This window comes from Rhyacophila brunnea, unplaced genomic scaffold (assembly GCF_057557595.1).
Source record: "Rhyacophila brunnea isolate RB1 unplaced genomic scaffold, BYU_Rbru_1.0 scaffold_20, whole genome shotgun sequence".
Classification (NCBI taxonomy): Eukaryota; Metazoa; Arthropoda; class Insecta; order Trichoptera; family Rhyacophilidae; genus Rhyacophila; species Rhyacophila brunnea.
In genome coordinates, this window is record NW_028232860.1 from 17,446,802 (window position 1) to 17,473,506 (window position 26,705).

The 26,705-nt window shown below is 34.3% G+C and overlaps 2 protein-coding genes across 8 annotated transcripts in view; one reads left to right on the forward strand and one right to left on the reverse strand.

Moving 5' to 3' along the window:
* Positions 1-26,705, forward strand: part of mRpS5 (mitochondrial ribosomal protein S5) — a 344,261-nt gene that overhangs the window by 253,445 nt on the left and 64,111 nt on the right. The window lies entirely within an intron of this gene.
* LOC147071303 (serine/threonine-protein phosphatase 2A 56 kDa regulatory subunit gamma isoform-like) overlaps positions 1-26,705 on the reverse strand; it is a 138,776-nt gene that overhangs the window by 42,043 nt on the left and 70,028 nt on the right. For 5 of the 7 annotated variants that reach the window (XM_085947898.1, XM_085947897.1, XM_085947896.1 and 2 more), the window contains exon 2: positions 7,040-7,419. The exons of 1 other annotated variant lie outside the window; for it this stretch is intronic. In XM_085947898.1, the coding sequence (XP_085804024.1) occupies positions 7,040-7,135 (96 nt within the window). In that variant the 5' untranslated portion in view covers positions 7,136-7,419. Of the gene's footprint in view, positions 1-7,039; positions 7,420-10,202; positions 10,339-26,705 lie in introns of those variants that run through there. One more of the 7 variants, XM_085947901.1, reaches the window with a different exon arrangement.

Below are 26,705 nucleotides of genomic sequence, written 5' to 3' on the forward strand. Positions count from 1 at the left end.
TTAAACTGATTTGTGGTGTGTCCACTAACGTACAGTTATTGAACAGCTATTGTCTGTGCCATGTTCAAACTGCTACGAGAACTGTCCGTCTATGGGGGCCTATTGACGAATGCACACGGAGACCCATTTCAGTCTCAAGAGCAAACGTAATTATCGTAATGAGTAGGTACCGACCATCTCGTTTGCGCGCAGCAAAAAGCGACCAACTAACATACCTACTGAAACAAGTCGCCGTTTGTGGGACTTTTCACGGTCGTCCGGATAGCGGCTGTAAACATGGCGAATCTGGAAACTTCATCTTGTTTGATTAATCGTGAAGAATTTGGCATCACACAATATATAGAGATTGTCAGGCCGAAAGAAAATATTTCGATACATGGAATCGGTAGCGTAACGATTCGTTACTAACCTTTTTTAATATTAATCTATACCTAAATAGATCCGCCATCTAAATAGATCTGCGGTCCGGTTATATTGGCGAAAGAAATCATCGATTATGATTACACATTAGCAATCTTCTGTGGATTTTGTCATTGAAAATACCGACCCCCTCAAACCATACCCGCTCTGCACCCCACCTGGTCTTAATGGTGTGAAGCATCAGTTTTTTTTAAACTGGAAATGTCCCAGGATGTATGTACCTACCTAAAAGTGACGAAGGGTGCCTGAGACAACCGGAACTAAAATAGATATTAAAAAAAAATAATAATGCCCATCCGTGATTCGAATTCGGGATAGAAAAATCTACTGTCTCATTACTTCAGCGTCTTAATGAAGAGACCATTTGGCATCGAATCCAGCGCGCCTAAATTAACGGATGTATATTATACAAAAATTACATCACTGTAAACATGTTAGGCTTAAATATCTACATCATCGGGGCAAGCGATAGTATGACACTATTTTTAACATTTTATGTGTATTGTTTACAATACGTATCTATGTTTCGTATGCGTGAAATGTTACAGATTAGTTGCAGCCTTTCTTTCATTTTATTAGTGCCATAAATGGACACGTCTGATTGGGTAAGTCGACAATCAATTATTTACCTACACCTATATAAAATAATGAAGTTATTATTTAGTACAGTAGGTACGCATTTAAAAAATATTTTTCTTAAGAAGTTTGGCTTTAAATAATAGACTAGTGTGAAGTCTTTGCCACTGGGAATGCACATATACCTATACAATATCTATGTTAGTCGTAAGTGATGTTGATTCGTAGATACCTGTGTAGGCAGAAGGCAAATATATACCTTGTAGGTCATCTCGTATCTTCGAAAACGGTAGTAGTCGAAGGGCACCGGACCAAAACGGTTCAACAGTAACAAGGTTTTGTGTTATTCTAATATTATATTATTAAGCGCATATACACGATTTTAATTGAAAAATGATTGTACCTACCAGCTATATACTTTGATCTTGAACTATTTTTTTTATAACGGGCAATATGATATTACACGAATACATTGTACCTATAGTACCTACGCAGGTTCAAACACACTTATTTATTCGCTTATTGTATAGCTTTAAATGTGAATAATACACAAATGTGATGCAGATTCGACACTAAGCGATTATTAAATTTAACATTTACCACGATCCACAAAATAGTGTAACTAAGTACGAGAATACTAACATTAATTATGTATTAAATTTAATATAAACAAAAACGATTCCTAGTTATCCTACACCTTTTTTATTTTTATAAAAATCGGTGTTTTTTTTAAAGTAGGTAAATATTTTGACACCCACGATGGCCGCGCGGCTTAAGCGTTGGACTATCACACCGTGGGTCTCAGGTTCGAATCCTGGGTCTGGCAAGTACACATATTGTTTATCAATTTGTGTGAGCCAGGGTATGGACCTAATAGGTTGAGCAGGTGGCTGACATCCATTTCTAGTAAAAAACAAAATCTGTTAATACAAACCTCTACTCTGTGGAGGCCCATATGATCCTATTAGGATCGGACATGGTCGAGACAAATATAACAAATATTAAAACTGAATTTGTCAAAATTATTTTCTGTACGTTAGGGCCAAAGCACACTGCGATGTGCGTGTGGCGCGAGACGCGAGACGCATAAAAAGTGCCGAGTCCCCCTGCGCCGTACGCGAATCGCCCGGCCTCTTGCAGTATGGTCTGCCACTTGGAGAAAACGTAATAAACTAAATTTTAAAAATAAACATGACTATAAAATATTATTTAATAATAAGATGGGATCTTTCCTTTGACGAATTCGCATTTTACAACGTTTATTTTTAATTGTAAATTTATCTTTGACTTTAAATTAAAAAAAAAATGTTTAAGATAGCTACCTACGTATTTATTAATTAGAATACTCTAAAATGCAAATTATTAAAAAATGTCTCTAATTGCAAGCCTTACATTATTCCGCGAGGTAGGTGGAGTATTCGCCTTAAGCCAAATATTATGTCTAACATATAGGTACCTACTATTACACTTTAAGTGCCTAAATTGTGTATAGTCGTTACTTATATTAGTTTGTTAAATCTTACAGTCGATTAGGTACTTCGATCCAACGCGTAATCTTCGTTACTAGATATACAATATAATGTGGATAGTACCTATACAATACGCAGTACCACCGACTGTAATATCCGCCGGCTGTGGCAAATTATGATTATTAACCTCAAATTGATATTAAATTGAAAGATATTTCTAATAGTCCCTGTATGACGCGCTTGTGCAAAGTCCTTACAACAGTATATGCATAGGTAAGTAGGGTACTGAAGAAGTAATAGGTTGCTTCATTAAGAAGTGGATTATGCTCTAGGGGGCTTAATTATTGTTCCTGAAGTTTTAAAGCGTGTACGATTTGAACGCGTAAGTACGTACTCCACACAACATAATAATAAATATACCACTAGAAGTGATCTTATAGGTTTATTATATTATACATAATTGAGGTACTGAGGATTGAAATAATAAAAATTAACGTAGTAAGTAACCAAGCTAAATAAATCTACTCCTAACATTAAGTAAATGAGGTATTGAAGCGGAAGATCGAGAAGGATGGAAAGTCTTGGTCGCTTAAAGGAAGGCAACATTAAAAAGTGGTCACGATCCTCAGCCATGAGAGCGCGACCAAGAAGAAGAGAGAAATGAAGTATTATTCTGAAATAATTAGTTATTTTATTACTATTCCAAATGATTTCATTTCTTCATTTTATTCATGTTTTTAGAGTAAATAATAACATTTCATATAATATGTACCATGTCCATGGAGTACCTACCTATAATCCAATGGCAGGACTAATTATTATGGCTTTCTTTTCTTCAGCCCCTCGATTATTACTTGATAAAAATTATTGTTCTTATAGCTGTTGCAGTGAAAAAAATCCAGCGATTGATATTGAAGATCTTGGCATAAAAACAGCAAATGTCACAAAGGTCATTTTTTTCAGGAGAGGGTAAAAACATAATATCTTGGTTGTCAAACACATTTTTAATAATTTGACAATGAAGATTCATGGAGGAGCCTTATATGCACTGCATGTATGTAAATAAAATATCAAATTGATGTTTGTTAAATAGATATTTAAAAAGAAATGAATGTGACATTTGCTGTTTTTACACAATTTTTGGACCTTTGTCGTTTTTATAACAAAATTGAAATCATGGAAAAGCAAATAGTATGAATAAAATTATAATTTTATTAAATAAAACAAAAAATATATATTTCTGTTATTTTTTAATCATAATACTACATTTAAGAAGGTTTTGACACATCATAACCAATTATTAAGCTACGTACTTACATGTTTTAAAAAAATCTTCAATTAAATATTTAAAATAAATCAATCATGTGCATATTACTACTGATTAGTCTTGATCACTCACACCTTCACTGTCTTCTTCAACGTTATCATTTGTATCATTGTCACACGGCAAATTTTCATAAAATGATGCATTTATTGGATTTTGTAAATACTTAGTTAATTTTAAAATATCTTTTTTCTTTGCGCCTTTCAATGGAATTAAGCCATCATATGCTGGCTTAAACGCAATCGTGACTGGCATTTGATGTCTTTTCACTATATTGAATCTATCCCACAGTCCAGAGAAACTGAGATGTTTGCAAAGCACTTCTCCCTTACAATCCTTGTCTATTTTGTACATTCTAACTTGCCTAAGATGAAAATCTCTGCCGAAGGATGACTTAAAGTAAGGCTTTAACGTATCTTTAATATTTAAAAAATCTTTTTGCTCCGGTTTCTCCAGAATAAAGGGCCCAGGAGTTTTTCTGGCATCCAATACAACTTTATCCTAATCCTCTGGCACGTCTGCAAGGATTGTTTTCCTTGCACTGCTGAACAAATGAAAGTCAGCGTCATTTGGTAAAAATGTGTGCCCTCTGATAGGAAATATATGGATGACTCTTGATGATTTTTTTTTAATACATGTATCACCATATACCAAAACCAAATCATAACAAAATTTTTGTTTTGTCCAGCACATCCGTCACTCAAAATATACAATGTTTTCGTGCCTGCTGGCAGATGGTGGTTTATGTAATGTAGTAACAAAGATGTTACATCATTTTGACCTCGTTTGGCGAATCCTTCATGATACGTGTACATATATACATCATTTCTGGCCAAGTCATGTATCCCAAAAATGTAATACCATAGCTGTCTGGAATAAAATACCGCATTTGTTACCATATTCGGTAAAGGCAAATTTTGCATAAAATCAAACGATATGACTGTGGTATCACTTGAACCACTTGCGAGTTCTTTTAATCTTCGCTTCGTTGTAGTAAACTGTTGTGCTTTAGCCAGGTGAAGTTGATAATCTATCTCAATCTTACGTTTTTCATCTTCAGAGAGATCGGGTAATTTCAGTTTGGTTGTAACTGAATCACAGTATGAACACGTATCGCTTCGAGGAGCTCCAAATGACAAATTATATCTAGTTGTAAATACTCTGTAGTATGTGTCATAGTTTAGTTGAAGCCTGTATTTACTTAAAAACATCTCGTGCATTTTCATAATAGTCAAATTTTCCGGAAGATACCTAACATTCTTATTTTTCGCGAAAGAATAATGACTTTGACGTGCCTTAAATGATTGTATATGAATGTGAATCAACTGAATCACTGATTCAGGCACTGCTCTTGGGCGATTTGGATGCTTTTCTCGTTTGTCCATAGGAGCCGAACCCGAAAATGTGATGTTGTCTTGAATACGTCGCAGCCGGGAATGCGTAATACCATGTATTGCCACAAATGCCTTCATACAGACTTCTTCGTTAATACCATCAGATGTAGATCGTATCTAAAGTAAATAAAGAGAAAAAATAATTAATTTTTCAAACACATTATCATTAGGTATAATAGGTGTAATGCCTAATTTGAATGTACATTTTTTATTAATTCAATGAATACTCACTTTATATTTATATGATGCTGAATGCTTGAATATACCATGATCATTGACATCATTTATTATTATCGGAGTATTTTTTCTGGGACGTCTTCTCTTGATCGGTACTACTTCTATACATCCAGATATATAGCCATCTTGTTGATTTTTAGAATCCATTTCATAAAAATTCTCAAATATTTCTTTCCGTAAATCTTCATTTATTTTTGTAAAACAATGAAACCTCTTGCACCTGGAAACATAATAATCAATTAAATACAATCCTACATAATATACTTTATTACAATCATACATACATTTACATAAAACAACATAGTAAATACAATGCTTTGCATTCGAAAGAAGTCATAACTTCAAAGTAATCACAGCCATTGTGAACTAAATTTAATCACACAAACTATTCAGCATAGTAAATATTTTAGTACGTATTAATAATGTATAAGTTTTTAATTGAATATATGTTATGAATACATAATTATTCCTACCTGCAATCTTCACCGATAACTTTTTTTGAGAGTCGTTTCCCAACATGATTGACATGATCACTTCCCTTTATTTTGGCGGTTTTTATTAATGTTTGCTTGGTTTTATTAACTTTTCTCTTACGAGGCGTTTCGGATGTCTGTATCCTATTACATTCCATGATAAAATATACAAACAATCGTTAAGGAACTTCATAAAATGGCAATGCCAATGACTGAACGAATGAAAGATAATTTTGACAGGTCAGGCACTAACAAGTATGGAATGTATACTAACGCCTAACGCCGCCTGGTGATAAAAGTGTGGAACTACTGGACCTTTGTTGTTTTCAAACAAAATTCCTTGGACTATTGCTGTTTTTAGAAAAGTGGCATATTTTTGAGAGCGGATTTGAGGGACTTATGATTTTTTTTAAAAAATATATCTTTGCACAGTTGTATGTAACCATACATAGGGAATATAGAAATGCAATAAAATGAAAATGGAAAAAAGTGGACATTTGATGTTTTTATGCCAAGATCTTCTATTGTAAGCAGACTAGATGTGCGTCTACATTGGCAGATTCTCAGGCCAACCCAACCGTTTGCCACGATCGCCCCAGATCGTGAAGTCACTTTTGCACCGTTACGGAGAGTCGTGACCGAATTGGAACAATCCCTATTTTTTGGGAACGATTGTGTCGAAGATTACCGAGAACGTACGAAAATATCCGAATTAACATTGAGCTTCCAAGAGTGGCCGCGCGAGCGTTTGACACAACAGAAAATTTGACGTTTACACAATTGAGGCCGCCTAACGTTATTCATTATTTTAACAGACAATAATAATAAAAAAAACATAAATAATACCCTAGTAAATACAATCAGCAACTTGTAACTTGTCTAAATTTCATTTGTTGCTTTACTTGGAATTGTTCACACTAGCAACTGAGAGTATATTATAAACCAATCAAATCAAGCGCCAGCACGATTGAGTTGGTAGGTGAATCGTTCCGTGTAATTGCTATTTAAAGTCGATGATTGTATACGACGATCGTTGAATCTGGTTGGATCTGCATCTCTGCTGGTGTAATTAGGCCTTTATAGATGTTTCCCCCTGAAGTGAACCAGAAAACCATTCAATGTCCATAGATCCAATAAACTACTCACCGTCTCTCCTGCCGGCCAGTTCTTCTTCCGGCGGAACATGTTGCCGAAGGATGCGGCCGTCATGTTGGCGGTGGCGGCCACCGCCGACACGAACATCCGGCCGGCCTCGGGGGCTGACGACACGGACCTTGGGAGGCCCAGCTCCCCTGCGTATCTTCAAGTCACTGGCGCCGAGAGACCATCGAGGTCTATCGGCGAGGGCCACTATCGCCACGTATCCGTGTTATGAACGGAGCACGATAAAGAAACTGTAAGTAACTGCTGCGTCGAGACACCATGGACGATTACTGAGTGTTTAGTGCACTGTATTGTTTAAGAGTTATTATGGTAAACTGTTAGTGTTATTTGGTTTAATCATTCACCACCGCGAAACACCGGTACTGTTGGAAATATTATTTGAATTAATTAAAATAAAACACAATTTCGAAGACCGGTTTCCGCTTGACAAGAATGACAGGGAACAGTCATATAATTGAATGTTGGATGAAAGCGGTCCCGATCGTTAGTAAATTGTGTGGAATTTAGTATAATACATTCTGTTTTGCTTAAATAATTATTGAGTGCAATGTCTTTCCGCCAAGAATTGATAAGTCCATTGAGACGAAGTGAAGTACTACTGTAGTTCTACTAAGAACATCTAGCGATAGAATGAAGCATTCAAAAATTTAAAATGCAAATGGTATTAAAATACAGGCTTCATATGTCACCAAACGCCCTTGGTTGCCTACACTCGTCTAAGAGTGATAAATAAAGTTTAAATAGGTACTTTTCTTTTGAGCTGTTTCTATTATAAGAATATATAAATTAAGTCAGCATTTACTTGGTGGAATTCCATTGGACAAATTTAAGTCGATATGGTATATTCTTCATATAACGCCAGAAAGAGAGTAGCCGTAGCTGTTGCTATCGCATCAGTATTTATATGGAATACTATTAAAAATATATTGCACGAAATACATACACACGTATTAACACAAAATAGTTACATGTTGGTACTAAACTCTTCAAAGTGAATACATGACAAGTAAAATATATATTTTCAGTGCTTTCTTTCGGTTTAAAGAACTTTAGCGAGTCATGGTTATTTTATGACCGAATTGAGCCCAGTTGGATTGACTTGTGGCCAACTTAATGGCTTCTAATTTACCGGTAAGTATAAATATTCTAAAATAGGAAGTATCTTAATAAAAGTATTTTATTAATCTTTGGGAATAATTTAAAATCAGCAGCAAGTAAAAAAATGCTTAATGGTAAGTATTCAAATAATATATGAGGAAATATATAAGCACAGGGAATTATTAAAATGTTAAATGTCAAGTATAAATATTTGTGTGTCAGAATAGATTAAAATTTGGGCAGAAATAATTTAATTGGCCGCTTTTTTAAATTTTCTAGGATAGTATTCTTCTCTGTCATTCCAACCAGGGTTATAACATAGACTAATATTCGAGTTAGTTGTATCATAGACTAATACCATAATCGTCTATGGTTATGCTGTACCTTGACAGATGACAGTTGACTTCCTCAGCACTAGAAATCTAGAATAGTATTTTTTCTTTCTATTATAATATTTCTATCTAAAAAAATGGCCCCACAATTCAATGTGGATCTTCTGAGCAGGTTTTTTAAGAAATTCGTTCTAGCCATCAGCTGTAACTGTTGGTTCTATGCTCTGGGTACAACAAAATTAGTTTGTAATCAATTATTAATGTTTATTAGAAACTGTTTTCAGTAGGTATCTACACTGAGCTAATGACCATTGAAAATACATGCTCCATTATAGAATTATGTTGTGTGCCTAGTGTATATTATAATATATTTTTAACATTTAAAAAAAAATAAGAAGACAGGTAGGTAGGTACACCAGATGTGTCTATTATAGGTTTATTTTTGACATAAAAATAAAGAATAAGGCAGACTTCAGTTGTTTACAAAAAAAAATACATGGCAACTTGAAGGGTCGCTTGGCTTGTCATGTCAACGGTGAACGGTGTGACCAGGTTATTGTAAATTTTATAAAAATATATCAATATTTTCCCCACAGCAAAAAAATGCCTAGCCGTTGTCGATCAATGAACATTCATTTTATTTTGTAAATAAAATTATTTAGTATAATTTATCGATATCTGTAATTTTGATATATGGAATAGGTACCTAGGTACAATAAAAGGTTCGTTATCTAAAAGATTTATACTAATATTATTTTTTTTATAATCGACATGCAAACCAGAAAGTAGGTAGCTATTTTATTTGAATTAATACTAATATCACATAAACTCATTCGATTATCGATTTATTAGTTCGATCAATCATATTAGGTATTTTAATCTCATTCAAAATGTATGAAAAATTTGGTTAAATGAATAATATTTCACTAATAATATTATAACATTTTTAATCTAATTTAAACTAAAAGTGAGGTAGTTTTTTCATTATTACTTTCTTTAAAAATATTTAAGTAAGTATATTGGATATAGGTTGAAATAGTCCATTAACTATCACGTTACTTTAAGCTACTTAGTTATTTTGCACGTAATTTCAATTGAAGACAAATTATTCATAATCGTTTCAATAGAATTAATTTATGAAACAGGTTATTTCAATTAGATAATAATAGTTTAATAGGTATATTTTTAATTTCCATAATATTTATAAACCGTCAAATATCACTAAATTATTATAATTTGGGTTTAAAGTTATCGGAATTGAGGTTATCTTCTGTCATCTGTGTGATATGCTCATATAATTATAGCTCTTTTTGCTGCACCTTCGATTACTTCTTAGTTGGTGTTCTTTTAATAATCACAATAATGGTTATTTGTACCGAATATTCATGAATTTGGCGTGCGAGCATAGACAAATATCCCTTACGTGCGAGATGGTAACCCTAAATTGCTATGCGTCCCATATAAAATCGTTTACTTGTCAAATTACCATAATAATAATGGATACATGTTTTATCTACTGACACGCGTAATTTAAATAATGATTATTTAGTTTTACAACCGATTTTTTAATATTATTACTTCCTCAAACATTATTTTACCCTCCACACAAAAACTGGCGTCCTTATTATGACACTTCGAAATATATACTTACCAATGATTAAAAATTCTGACACTTGGAATTTAAAAACTTTTCAAAATTGTCTATTAATACTTACTTCAAAAATACACGCCCAACTTAATCAGTAGATCAACGGACGTTTTTTCAACTTCACTTTCGTACATTTAGGCTCTGTCTACATTATAATAGAACAAGGGGCTCTTCCATTGTAGACAAAACAAATTTAACGCACTCTAATCGTAAATAGCAAAGAATATTATGAAAATGTTTTAAAAGTCAAATTTAGTGAATAATGACGATTATCTTGATTCAATATATAGACGGTTGCCATGAGTAGAGTGAACTTAAAAAGATGTCTTGGATAGTTAGAGCCTCGCCCAGCACGTGATAGTCGTGTCTTCTAATCATAATAGGTTCAATATTTTTTCTAACATTTTTCCTATTACTTATATTATGTAATCCTGAGGTTTTTTCAAAGTAATGTATATGTTACGCCGAATGTGCGAAATTGAATATTACATGAAATGGGCAAAATTTTTGCTAATTCATGTAATAGTCAAGCCCGTTGCCTTATTCATGAATTAGGTAAATTATCTGCCGAGTACGTGAATTCGCCAGGGTATGGAATTCTTAAACTGTCAACATGACAGTAGAAAAAGTAAATTTAATACGGATGGTTTTATTAGTTATAATTGGACATAATATAATATTATTATTATTAGGTTAGGTTGGGTTAGGTTAGGTTTTTAATTCTGAATTCAACTGAATGTCCATTTTGAGGTTAGCTAACAAGTATCAACAAACTATCACAAACATACAATCGACCATTGCACGATTGATACCCAAGCACGAATCAAATCGCGAAAATACCTTTTAATAAAATTCTTCCGTTATCTTATTATAGTTCTAGATTTTTTTTGCGCATAGTAAATGGATATGAAAGTCATTGTAGCTATTGATTGGTATATTTTTATATTATAATCAATGACATTTGACACATTTGGTTAGTTTGATTAGTTGCAAAAAATACCAAATACGTAAATTTTGACCAATTCATGAGCATTTGACACATTTAGTTTAGTTGCAAAAAACACCACCGTAGCGCTACTGTCTAATTTGTCCAATGCATGAACTAGGCTGAAAAATTACTGCCAAATTCACGCACTTGGCAGATATTTTGTTTAATTCATGAATAAGGCAACGGGCTTGCATTTTTCATGATTTAGGCAAAATTTTGCCCATTTCATGTAATAATCAATTTCGCACATTCGGCGTAACATATACATTCGAAACGTTCGTTCGTAATTGACGGGGTTTCCACATAAGATTAATAAAAAGCGTTAAAAATCGATCTGATATGCGCGACAATCACTTAATCGTAATAAAATAAGTCCAATGTTTCCCATCAAATGTTCAATTCGTGCAAAAACTTATCGCCGGTGTCGGATTTTTTACGACAGCGTTCAATGTCAAAGTGTCGATGAGAAAAAATACAGGTACCTAAGTGCAATATTATCGAGGGTTAATAACTATACTTGAACATGTTTATGGCTAACAGATCGATCAGAGATGGAGTATACATACTTAATCATATAAGGCACAGTGGACACGGAGCGCCCATATACAGACAACGGCCTTATGTCGATGGGCGCCCAATGACTAGATACTTCGCAGAATGTTAATGCGATTTGTCACTATGTCGAGATTAGTGTTTAAACCAAGAGAGATATTATCTACATATATATTTGCTAAACTCTCACGGTTATTATAAATCTTTTTGGGATTTGCGGCATTACCGTGTGCTGTTCTCCCCACTACCCTTTTAAAAACTCTATGTAGAAGCAATTTTCAGGAGATATATGAGTGGTTTAACGCGAACGCTGCTCAATGAAATTTGGTCTGGAAAATGTTAAGTAAAGTGAGTATGAACATCGCTCATAGTAAAAACGAGCCCGAAACGCCAAGGAAGGAAAGAATATGAACAACACAGGTGACAGCCCAAAAATCAACTGCAATAACGACAAACCGTGAAAGTCTCAATTAATATACAATAATTATTATTATTGATCCTAAGTGATCCTGCGGGCTATTCCAGATATGGATAATACGCTCGGGTCAATTCTGTATACGAGGCGGTTATCTAGATTGCAAATTAACACTTAATACCCAGTGCGCATGCGCAATGCCATATGAATATCAGGAGTGTAATACGACAACTCTGACTTGGGGGGCGCAATGTCAGTAGTAATTTTCCAAAACGCCACATTTCAAGATGTAATTATTGTCGTCCTCTATCTCGCGCCAACTAGTAGGTAGATTGGCAGTCCGGCCTCGCGTAAAAAACGATTACGCCTGACAGTTCATATCCCGGGATAGTTAACTCTCGGATACGAAGGCACATTAATTTATCACATTTTTAAAAATTGAAAGTGATATGATGGAAAACCCCTGCTGATTAAAAAAGTATGTACGATTATTGATTGAACTACGCTCAGGTTTTCAAATTAGGAACAATGCTAAGAATGATTATTGAACTATGTTCAAATCAAAAAAGGTACAATGCGTAGAGATTAGGCAGATGCAAATGCAAATGTACCTACATAATAATGTAAGCTGATAGAAGGATACGGCGTCGAACTAAAAATGCACGTCCAAATTGGTCGTTGGATGCTTCGGCATTCGACCTATATCCATAAACATGCGCACAATGGAAGCGGGGGAGCGCATAACAGTAAACTTTTACGATAGTACGCCGATGAAATCATTTCACATTAGTATGACACTCATGGCGTACCGCAGCACATAGTTATTACGCGGCCATATCCCATCCTCTATTTCTACTAGTACTACATAACTACATAGTAAGGATAGGTGTAAAGATAATAATATTATTGACAGGCGGTCAAGGTGATTTGGTTGCAATTTTATTCGCATGCTATTTATTATTCAGCATATTGCAAAGTTTAGACAGTTGCAAAGATAATGTTACCAGTTTCTTGGTTTATAATACACATTAAGGCCATGCATTAGTTGAGGCTCGGTCTAAAAAGATCGCCGCTAGGCGATGCGCGGATTGCGGGTCGCGGGTGCAAATGACGCCTGTCAAACGAAATATTATTTGTCATATAAATCCAACATACGTCCATTTTATGTTCTGTTTATTGTTCTATTAGTAACAATAATAATATATTCATTGACATGTTTTCTTTTTAAAGTAAATGGGTAACGTTTTTAGTCATCTTTACACGATTTTAGAATTAATTGACCCGTCGCCATCACGCAGCAAAGTGACGTGTTCCTGGCTCGACATTCTCTCAGTGAATGGCAGCGAGTCCAAAATTTCGTCGCGCCTACAGTTGAAAATTATTTGGCGTTTCACTGATGCGTCACCTTAAGTAAATATCGCGACAGTTTATTGTCAATTTTAAAATTGTGATGATTATCACTTATTTTTGTGTTTCGTGACTTATGTTATAACATAACCGATGGGGTGGGTTTGCGTCTAAGGATTTGCAATTTCTGGATCATGCTAGACTTGAAACCCCAGGATATTATGTGGGTTGTTTATACATCAATCATCTTCAATCATTATTATACGTTTATACTTTTTCAGAAACCAATTCATACATAACGTCTACATAGGAATATATTAAAACCTATGAAAAATAATATCATTACACTATTGCCAACTAAAGGAAGAAAGCGAGAATCGGGGACATATTATATAATATATGTATATATTATGTAGTTAAAGGGTGGAGAATTTGCAATTCCACAGATCCCCGCAGCCATGACATAATGAGGAACTATAATTTTAAATCCCCCAATATTCATGGGTTTGGCAGTGTTAGGTAATCAGTGTGCCACAACCATTTCCTATGGGGTCAACGGTGACTGATTACGTTGGGCTGTGTCCTTTATTTTAGACCTGTGTCTTTTCGATTGGTTTTTCTTTGAAAAACCTACATTTGAGATTTTGCTCTAGATGTAAAATTGCCACGATTGGTATGAAATGATGCATGTGCACGTGTACAAAGTACAATGCGAAAACTAGCAACACCTATAAATACTGTAAAATTATTGGGTCTGTAATTGAAACCAATGTGTATGTGAACTAAACCAGCACCGCACGGTGAAATAAAAAAGATTCAGAAGTTATTATGGAAACGTAATGTTTAAAATAAACTGAATATAATATTCAGATTATTCATTTTTTTTCGAATAGGTAGGTACGCCAAAAATATGATAGAAAAAATTTCGAGCGTTACTTGACGTTACTAGGTACACATTGATCAATATCTAAGTAGTGTGGATTATTATAATCGTTTACCTCCATCCAATACGCAGTATTGACATGTCTTATAATATGTAAGTGTTTGTGTATAGTTTCATTAAATCATCTTTGTTCAATATTCAACAGTACCTATATTGATGACAAAGGAATGATACGAGTGGGGTGGTAATATATACCTACACATAAACTCTCCCATTTTTTATAAAAAAATGCTGATAAAAAACCATGCAATTTGTTATATTTTAATTTATATAATGGTTTCTCTTGACAGATGGATATATCATTGTCAGAACTCATACAACCTGAGAACTCCAGTGAATAATGTGAAAAGGTATACATTCTGCGCGATTAATTTAATAATCCATGCCAGCAATTTATCAAATTTGTAGCACGTCCCCTCCGCCCACATTCACCTTGGGATGATTATAAGGGGGGGTGTACTAAAAAACGTTTAAAATTTACCTCAGCCAAGCGCCTTGGGATAGAAATTACACGGCAATACAACTGAGAACCAATCTCGGAGAGTTAAGGATTTAATAGGTAATCTACTTCCCGTAATAAACTGCCATTTCTGAACATAAAAATGTAATGAGATAGGCGGCAGTAAGCTAAAGCAGACTTGGTTGGACTCTAATCCTGGAAAAGATTTATTGTCGTAGACATAAAGTGAAGTTTTCAGAAAAAAATATTTGTAGGATCTTTCGTTTAGGTAAATCATGTCAACCCACTATAGATACTAGCACAGAATAGATTAATATAAAGAAATGTAAAACGCATCGCCATGGACCAAGATTTTGAAGCAGGGTACTCTTATGATGGTCAGGCCATAAAACCCCAGTATAAGAAAGTGTACCGCCGACCCTCAATATTGCATGCTCGTTACATTTACGAGACATATTATTATCATACAGACGTAACTATCAATTGAAAATAACATATTATTTAACACATGTTTAAGCTTATCCCATATTTTTCCACACTCGACAGCCGTAACCTGTTATACCACACCTGTCACCTAGTAGTGTAAGCCAGTTCCAATTGATTTTGTGTTCCCTGGATACTAGGCATGTTCAATACGTCGATCGCGGGATAGATTTTGGTCGATCGCACCATGACCCATAGGATTTGAGTCATGAAAATGTAAAAATCAGGAAAAGCATTAACCATTCCTACTTTAAGTGAAAGCCGTTTTAGATTTAACCACCAGAAACCTCGTAGTATCACTCGATGAAGTGATCCCCGTGCTTTAAACTGGAGCGTAGTTTAATGTTAAGAGTCGCGCAGTAGGCTCTTTGCACATTAAGAGAATAGTTTGAAGACGAGTGCAATGAGTGTCTAAAATAAGACTAAAACTTCACGACGGATGGGAAATTGAGTATTTCTTTGTGATTGTGAAAAACAAGCGTTGTTGTTTTATTTGTAACGCATCAGTGCATCAGTAACGGGAGGTTGTAGATCGCTGCCAGTTTTGATCGTGGATGGAAGATCACAGTCAACTTGAAGTTGGGCATGTCTGCAGTATACTATTTTTAAAATATTTTTTTTGATTAGTGTTTATATTTTTGTAATGTGTTACGACTGACTGAGCATCTGTTCCGTTCCAGATTTCCCTCTGTTCAGCGACGGGGAAGTCATCTAAGTGTCGACAGAGCGTATGTATATACCGGGGGATGGCGTGAATAGCTCGCCATCCGAATGGAAATGTGGGAGGACACAGCTGAATGCAGTATGTCTGGTAGTTGAAGTTGAGTGAGAAACAAATGACGCCTGTTCAATACTGGTGCATTTTGACAGTGGTGCTTTACGGTCGCGAAGCATTGCACCTGGCGAGAACTTGAGATCAAACGTTATGCTATGCTTGCAGCGGAAACTTGGGGTACCGCGGCGGTGGCATGATTTTGTCCTGCGTGACGTTCAAACACTCAACCTTCATCCGTATTAATTATTATTTGATGTAATTTGGATTAATAAGACTTGCACTTACAGGTATATAAAATAGCAATCATCACATTTAGATGGTGTTTCTTAATTATGTGTCATTCTGTGTGTTTTGAATTATGCTTGTATCATTTTTTACTTATTTTATGGGTGAATAAATAATAATATTAGCACTATTATAATATGCTATAGAAGGAAGCGAAAGTCAGTATAGATTTGGGTAACTTAGATCCAAGGTGAAGACGCGATGTTGGGCCTGACTCGGCCACGCGCCCGATAGTTAATGATAATACACCCACATACAACGAGAACAATCAACCTATTTTTTCATGTTGGCACCAAGAAGGAATGAGTTGGCCAAAGTGAACGAGAACGTCAATTGAAAAAGAAGAAAAAAAAATCAGTAAAATAAAAAATAGTTCGAAGAAGCTGTACAACGAGTAAACTAATAATTTATTCCGCATATCGATTAAGCCAATACTTTGTTAATTTTATTGCACCGGCAAACTGGTTTGCGCGTAAAAAGAGAAGCAGGAATTTGGTTCATCACCCGCGAAGAAGTGACTTTCTGAAAGCAACCTAGACTACAAGAGTAGAAACAGAAACCAGTTTCGTGCTAAAAAGATATGATCACGCTATCAATGCAGCTTGTAGTAATAACAAATTCTTCTGTACTTGAGGACACATTCAATAGTAATATACTTATGTATAATAAGTATTAGTATGATGTAAGTATACAACAAATGTGAAAAAATACTACCAAGAGAGTTCGGCCAAAATTTGCCGACAAGGACAGATGCACCTGATTCATTACTGCCTAAATGAAATGATTATCATACACCGCATCTCGATTGGACAAGACGGCGAAGGAGATAATAATATATTTATTATGTATGTCCAACAGATATAATATCTACCTATACATACATCGGTATTCAGATCGCAGAAGGGCCTATCTGTCAATTTCAAGAATGTTGAGAGCAAAAATAAGTTTTTAATTATTAGTCTAACAAACAAAAGTGATATACACAATATTTCAGTATTATTTAACCTATTTGGGTGTTGTTTGTTTAGTTTGAGAAAAAAATATTCATATGCGGTTTTAACTGAGATATTATTCATTAGAAAAGGGTAAATGGGGTCTTTTGCCATCAAAATGTTTTAGCAATTGGTTCAAATGTCTCATTTTGTCTTATTTCGAGTGGTAGTAAACATAATAATTTTCCCATTTAAATGCTAATTATATCGAATCGCCACCTAATCGTTACGCGCTGGGCGCGTCTTCAGCGTCCAATGTATTAATGCAAGATTGAGAATATAAATAAAGACATTATTTTATGTTATATACTAGTATAAAGTATTAAACAATTTACTAATTGGTATATTTGTGAATGTTTTTACCTAATGTGTGTACATAATAACATAAATTTCATCATAATCATTTTGATTTGTAGTGCATTGATAGGTGTGTCCTTTTGTCACATTGAAGATTAATGTAGGTATTTTGTGGAAGAAAATATTAAAATAGAAAAAAATGCAGATGGGTCCTTCTGCCATCTGAATATCGACATAGGCACTTAAGTCTAATTCACCTTGTTAGTAATATAATTATTCACTTCGTGACATCAATGTGATATATTATACATCTTTTTAACATAACAAATATTTACATATATATTATATGTAGTCGTTCGTAAATAGGATTAAAAAAACGCCACGTTGAAAAAAAGGCACGTTACATGTTGTCCTTGAGGTAATAAAAATATATACAACATTATTAATTTAATCTTTTCAAGAGATTTGTCATTAAATTTACTTGGGGTAATTCATGAATCACGATAATTTATGAAATGAGTTTAGCATTTTGTCTTACGACACGTGTTCTAAACACGTAATTGAAATTTGTTTGCATGAAAATGTCGGAAAGATACAAAATTACTTTTGAATTAACACAAAAGGCTTGTTAATCGAAATCTACGATCCAGAAAATATGTAAACTCTTGCCGCAGTTCATTCCAACGAAGATTTATCTTTATTTAACATGATGACTTCTGACTGCAAAAACAGCATAACCAACTCGTCAAAAAATATAATTTTAAATTATCGTAACTATGGTGGTCGACTTTTAATAAAACTAATAAACCTTGACAGCATCGTCTATACTAGATTCTAGAACACTATGCGAGTAGTAAACTACTGTAAGTCTATATTAACAACTTTTCAGGAGAGCCAAAATAGGTACTTTTTTCGAAAAAGAATAAAGGTAGCTTACATATACTATTATTCTTTATTTTGTGGTCTTTCCTGTTTCAAAATATTTTTTTAATTTTTTTTAATGTCCGAAGCGGTATACATTTTAAAATATCATAAATTGATATCTAAACATGTAAATCGGTCGGTAAAACAGTTAGCAACACTTTCTTTGACAGTTTTATATATTGTTTGTTAAATCGTTGAAGGTGTAAATTTTGCTTCCTCGTTTAAATTTGCATACCTATAGTGAAGAAAAACGTAAATATTTTAATATTGTTTTGTAACTAATATTGGCTTAATAGAAACAATACAATCATTCAAAATTAATGTGTATTCGCTTTATAACTTTGTACTTTTTACTACACTGATACGCCTCTTTGCCTGATTACCTCGCATAAAATTAGATCAAATGATATTCATTTGTATTAAATAATAATTATAGTAATAAGAAAATAAATAGATAATATATGTAAAAACATATTTTTAGAATACTTTCATCCTAGAACCACTCTACACTATGTTTCAAACGTGAGAATTTTCCATGTTTGCTGAAAAATTAATAATGTATTTAATATATTTATTATAAGCTCGCATTTTATTTTTATCTGCAGATGGGGTCTCAAATTCAGTGTATTTACACTAATAACTCATTTTCACCAAATTTGGACTTACCTTAGTTTATCCCTCTCAATCAGTTAGAAACAGTTAAGAGTTTTGAGTGTGCTTTAAATATTTTTAGGTAGGCTTATTCAATCCCTTATCCTAAGGCTATATATACCTCAGTTGAGGCATGGTCTAAAAAGATCGTGGCTAGGCGATGCGCGGACTGTGCAAATGACGCATGCCGACGAAATATAATTTGTCATATAAATCCACCATGCGTCCATTTAATGTTCCGTTTATTAGTAACAATGATAATATATTCATTGACATGTTTTCTTTTTCAAGTAAATGGGTAACGTTTTTAGTCATCTTTACACGATTTAAGAACTAATACCCCCCCGTCGCTATCACGAAACAAATTGACGTGTTCACACCTCGACGTTCGCTCTACGATTGCCGTTTATTGCCGATAAAATTATTTGCCGTTTCACATAAGTATCGTCTTAATAACCAACAATTCTCACGGAAAACATTTGGAAATCGCTGGTCTATTGCATCGCGATTGAATTCTTCCGAACTACCTACTCCCGTTAGAACTAGGAATGACAGTTAACGTTAGTTAGAACGCGGTAAACGCTCGAATACAGTCAGGTATCAATGCACATACAAAGCGCAATAAATTAGTACCAGACATAAGACAAACGTAGACAGTAGGCATTCAAATTTTAAATTACTGCATAATATTTCAATTAAATAAACGAGGCTGCACAAACACAAGATAGCAAGATAATAGAATGAGAAGTTTAGTATTGAAACAATACGAGGAACGAGGTTGATGTTTCAGATGTGGTTAATGGATTGCGAATGGTTAGGTGTGCATGCGTCGAATATTGCGCACCGAACCGAGAGACTCTGAGCACAAAAATAGCCTGCGTCGTGCTTACCTAAATGATTACCTTTACCTGTCGGTCCATATAATCGATTGAACGCTTCGCATAGCGATAACAATATGATCAGGGATTATGCTGGATTAATAATTTATTGCATGTTTATGTTTCGATGGGGACTATTAATGCGGGTTCCTTTACGAAATATCCATTCCCCAGGGTCTATTATACCATGGGTGTGGGAAACATACAGCCTTGTAAGACCATTCATTAAGTGCAGCGCTTTAATGAATTCAAACATTGCAGAATAAATCCGTTTAATTTCCTAATAATCCTCCCCATTATCAATTTTTATTGACAATTTTGACACTTGCTATGCTCTGTGTTGCCCACTGTCATTCACAAAAATATACCAGATAATATGATAAGAAAATAAGCTGGTTATGCGATATTTTTTAAACATTCTAAAACGACATTTTCAGTGAGATGCTATGTATCTTGTTTTCGAAATTTTATTTTACTGTATAAAATTGTACTTATGTTTTTTTATCATATATATTTTCTTCTCTCTCGTAAGGATAATATTTGTTATGTAGTAAATCTCACATTGTGAACGTCTTGAATTTAGATTTGTTATGTCCACAATGTTTTGTTCTCTTAAATAAATAAATAAATAAAACGTTTCCAAACTAACAAACAAATCATAATTAGATACATATGAACATCGCTTTCATGAGAACAATTTTATTAGTATTGACGATTTTTTGGTTTTTTGTTTTGAAGGTACGAGATATGGTCATCACATCACTTAAACATTTTATGTTACATTAACATTATTGGAAAATACTAATGTAGAAAAAGCCTGCATGCGGATTTTCTTCAAGCAAACCTCGTGTAAAATTAAAGCTTTTTATGATATACCTAGTGACATTCGGAAAATGAAAAAATATTTAGGTATCTAGGCTATAATTGAAATAATGGGGAATCAATTGGCATATTAAATATTCAAATAATTCACGATACTATCTATACACTGTCACTATCAGCGATAATATGTAGGCATTTTAATGTGTTTTACCATCAATTTATTTGATGTCCGTGTGTGTCTCCATCAATCATCATAGAGTAGTAATCATGATAGGGTTTATATTTTATTTGATGGGGATATCTAAGTTATCTATCTATTCATAATTATAAACGTAACAACAAGTACCTACATTAAGTGCTTTAGTATATTTTAGTTTTGCTCGAAAACGAAGACACAATAAGAAAACATTTAATAAAATATTATGTTCGTTTGTTTTGATTTCCAATTTACAGTTGCAAAAGAAAATAAAGCAACGTAAATAGCAACACGATACATCAAGCAGGAAACCATGACGATGGAGAATGATTGAAAATGTAAATAAAACACACACACGAGGACGTACCTATTTAAATATCCACAAATAAAAGAAACAAACGCAGGTAACGTTTAGAATTTTATGTTTATGTTAACTGATAAAATAAATATTTAGAATAATAATATGATCATGCGAGTATTGTTTTACGATTGTATTGGAAAACGTGATTACAATAATGGCAACCCTCATTTGCATTAGAAATATTTCCAGTACAAAGCATTGAACATTTTGAACAGACTGCCAACAGGGCTATTCTAACGAGTTAAGGCGATAACACGTTTCCATTGTTTTTATTGATCCAAAATAACACGGAAAACACTCGTTTCAATTCCGTATACTTACAAGGCGGTTATCCACAATACTTGGTGATAAGCGGGCTAAAAAACACGGCAGGTACTGCAGTTTGAGCACGTTGACGCAGGTCTTACTCGATTCCAAATGTATCCGATTTAAAACAAGTATGGCGTATTTAAAATTATATTGCGGTACTCACTTGATTAGTAAGTTAAACATTTAAAAAAATGATATATTATATAAAAGGAGACGTGTGAAACATCTCTAGCGTTCCTGACAAGTCAACATAATATATTTGTTGTTATCCTATCAATAAGGGCACACATTGAAAATGTGTTTTGGTGAGTACCGAGATCAAGGACGATCACTGTAATATTTGCGTTGTAATTCAATTTTCCTACTTTTTCACCCTTACAGAACGCGTCCACCGTCCAACAGTACACAACGCGAAATTAACTACGTTATATCTACTAAATTATTGTGTACCCGAATAAATAACTAGTGTCCCCACAGCATCGAGTCTCAACCTTTTTCGCGAAGTGGCACATCACAGAAATTAAGCATCTAGGTACTTATTATATTAACAAAAAACTATGTAGTTCAATGAAGACTGGGGTCAATCAATGTCATTTCCCCCCGTACGTATTTGTATTATAAACACTAAATTAATGCCCACAGCATGCTTAATAATATAAAGAGAAGACAAGATAAGAAACGACATTATATTAGGGAGAACGAAAGAACTGTTACAGCAGTTACACAACATAAACCGCAGAAAATTTGAGTATTTTAGACATGTGATACGTGTTGAAAAATAATACCATCTACAATATTATATCATACGGAAAGCTCTTGGCAAAAGAGACCGGACAGAAGGCGAATACCATGGATGGGGAAGCTAACAACGCGGTTTCATAACGCATTTCACAACAATTTCATTTCGCTCAACCGCGTTATTACTGTCAACTGTCTAAAAAGGTTAGTATCGTTTTGACATTTGACAACCTTCGCAGAGGAAATAGGTACCTCTTACAGAAGAGAGTATTAAATAGTTTTAAGGCCGGGGAGGAAGGAATCCAATACTAAAACTCGCGGTGGAGAGGTGTTTATTTAAAAAACAGAGCGTGATATAATAAACTTTTAATGAATTAAAGTATGACTTCTCAGAATTTGGGACCATGTTCAATGTTTGTTACACACCTTACAGTTAATTTTCAACTTTATGACAATAATTAAATATAACACATTATTAATAGACTTTGGTTGGCCATATACATATTATTTTAGGTTAAGCCTCCAACGTTGGCTCTACCTTATTTTTTGTGGCCACCGTAAATATAATATGTAAGTATAGTTATCAGTAGGTAGCGTATCAAAATTGTAGTGAATGTTTACGAATATGAACAAATATTTCATCATGCGACACCTAGCATGTCGCGAAACAACGGTTTAGAATGGCTGCCTCACAGTATTAATTATTTTATACGTCTATAAGGCATATAAAATTCGCTTGATGAGCAACGAGGCGTGAAAATCATCCCTTCAGAGAATTTCACAATAACCAAGAATGACCTTTTAGCATCATAGCGGTTCAATAATTTATTATTTTATTGTGGGAGTGGACTGCTAAATTCGTGCGCACGTGTGGTGCGACCCGAAGTTTATTTATACACCAATCCCCCTAATCAAAGGCTGTAATATAATATACATTAAGTATACTGATCGGAAATCGAATATTTCCCCGAATGCCTAACAATATGAAAACAAAACGATAAAATTATGCAAATCGAATAAATATTTAAAACATTATTATAATGAGTAAGTAGGCACATAACTTCGAATCTTAATTTAGCGGGAAAAAATATTTCGCGGGTTTGGGTGAAGGATTTTAACTATTTCCAAACCACTCCATATTTCAACGATTTAGCGATACGATTTCAGTTATGGATTGACAAAATAATCAGCATATTTTAAAAGATAATGTGGCAGTCTTATGGTGTCCAACATTCGCCAAATTGTTGGATACTTACTCTGAATCAATGACCCAAAGAATTGATACCGAAAAGATCATATTTTGCGGTTAGCCGACCAAGCAGAATAAATAAAATGAAATTTAAAACATACGTATCTTTAATTGACGACTAAAAATATTTTACCTATATCGAAACTTATTCAAGTACATTCCGATGCTAATTCTGAGTGGTTGAAGCGATTTTCATAATATTTACCAATTTATTATAAATCCCGTGTTATTTTATAGTAATGGTACTCGATCAGTTCAATCTATTGGTATAATAATATGTAAGAGGATTTCTGTGTTACAATCGTACACCAGTTTGCCTGCGCGCCCATTAACGCCGACTGTGGTTGTGTTTAAATGTATGTATGCCCCTCTACACACCGCGTCGACTGGCTTCCATATTTACTACAGCGGAAGAATCGACAGGCGAGCGGTGGGTCCAACCATTAAGTGGTTCATGTAGGCGCAGACCTTGAGAGACAGCATCGACCTAACCAGAAAGAAATTTCGTCCCCTGCCGGCTGTCTTCAATACTTTCTACGGGCGAAGTGTTTGAGGAGTGTGACAGGGTCAAACGCGACGGCCAGACGATGTAATGGACGTAATCTGGAAGCATGACCATGACATCGTGTCTAAAAAGGTGTGTTTCCATCCAGCCAATGTCACTCATGAACGCTGTGAAGGCAAGAGCGAATCAGAGGCAAGTCAAAGTGTTTTCCGTGAATGCGTTCGATGATAAATTTTGTTCTTCGCGATTCGAACGACCTAATCAATCAGAACGAGACATGGCATGTAATTGAGGAGAAGACTTACGTTCACATTTAAGTGACTTATTATTCACTGCATCCATTTAATACCTACGTCAATGGTTCGATCACCAGCAACGCTACACAACTGCCTAACGAATGCACTGTTGGGTGTTGACACTGAGGTAATCTAGTTTATTTACAGATATGTTCACACGACGCACAGCATACGACATGTAAAATACACCGTGACACTGATCCGTCAGATCCGTGGACCGATCAACAGACACTTCGGCAAACAGTCCCACCACCGAAAGGTCGACATAGATCCAAAACAATCCCACGCGGAAGTGACTAGTTTGTTTTTAACCGGCAAAGACAATACCTACCAACAGCTGTTATCGGCAAACGTAAAAGATCACGATACCTATTATTACTAAATATAAAAATAAAAACACGTGTATTCTAGAGTTACTGTGACCTTCGCAACGTTTTAATGACTTCTATAACATTGCATCGGAAAACGTAATCGGCAGGTAACTGGGAAAATAAATCTCAAAACATGAATAATGTTTTATAGTTCGTAAACAGACGAGCAATCAAACACCGCTGGTATTTTTTTCCAAATGTGTTATTGTTTGGTCGATTTCACAAAAAAACTGCCTATATTGTTTTCATAGTTTCCAATAATTACGAACTCCTAGGAAATATAGAGGTGTTGATTTACGAGGTAACACACTTAACCCAATACTGGTAGAATTTAAATGCCTAAAATGCTAAGTACCTACACGTATATAATCGTAATGAAATGACGGTAAAGCTGTAGTTGCAGCTGTATATAATATGGAGTTTACATACAGTAATAATGCTATATTATAATATATAGTAATAAATGCTGATATTGTACATGTAAAAAAGTATACAGTTACCGCTTTCGTGAATCAATCTCAAACATATTATATAATAATACTTATTAGTTATTTTGTTTTGAAAGCGTCAATATTTTGAAATTTTAATTAATTGACAGCATGTGCAGCGGATGCTTTGTAAAATATGTACAATAGGATGTCACTCTTTCAAAGTTATAATCTCTAATGAAATGCAAAAAAACGCACGATATCGAGACCACTTTTTGTGTAGAAATCATTTAATTAATAAAATAAAATATGTTCCGTCTTTTCATCTCGCCACGGATTGATGAGCGTGTGACACCACCGTAACCCCCTGCCTAATACCGCATGTCTGAACCGTCCCTGTAATAGACATAATATGAGTGAAAAAAAGATTTTCAAAATAATGGTCAAAACTGAGTTTTCGAGCGTAGGCCGCGGGTTAGACTGAAAACTGTAAACTTCGATCGTAGTGTCAGTTATTGCTCATACTGTTTGTAGAAAAAGATGATTGTGGCATTGTGAAATATATATGGTAATACGAAATATGCAATTGAAAATCTTCATTTATACTATAGCCAACAGGTAATCGCATTACATTCAAAGACAATCAATCACTAGCACTACCGTCGTACTTAGAAATTCAGTGACACTGCCTGTATATAGTCGGCCTTGGGATTAGACAAGCATAGCCAGCACTGTGTATTCCTGCGATTTGTGATAACGTCCAGCCATTGTAATGTGCGACAAGCCTAAGAACTATGCCATAAACTATACTTCTAATTACACAAAAAACAGTGTAAAGACTACAACAGACGAATCTGCAATACGGAAACACTTGCAACGAATTTAATTATTTGTCTTGGAAGTTTTTTTATAAATTTCACTTTCCAACATTTACGCTCCATCTCCATGGAGAATGGTGTCCTTCGACGCGTTTGGCATATATACAGACTGATTCAAAACTATCTAGTATGTCTTCTCTCAATGAATGTCTCTTCTGGTCTATGTATTTCGTCTTCATAACTACTTAGATGAAAATAAAACGAATGGCACATGATTGTAGGTAAATACTGAAAGCGTTGAATAAACACTTTTTTTTTGCGAAGGCGTGCGCGCATGTTTACAAATTCCTACAGAATCGTCATTACGAAACATACAAATATACAGTGAGTGCGAAATTCAACTGGTCCATTTGAAAACACACGTTATTCCAAGTAAAATCAGGATTTCTTGGACGCACGCCAGATTATGCTCAATAACTATTATTAT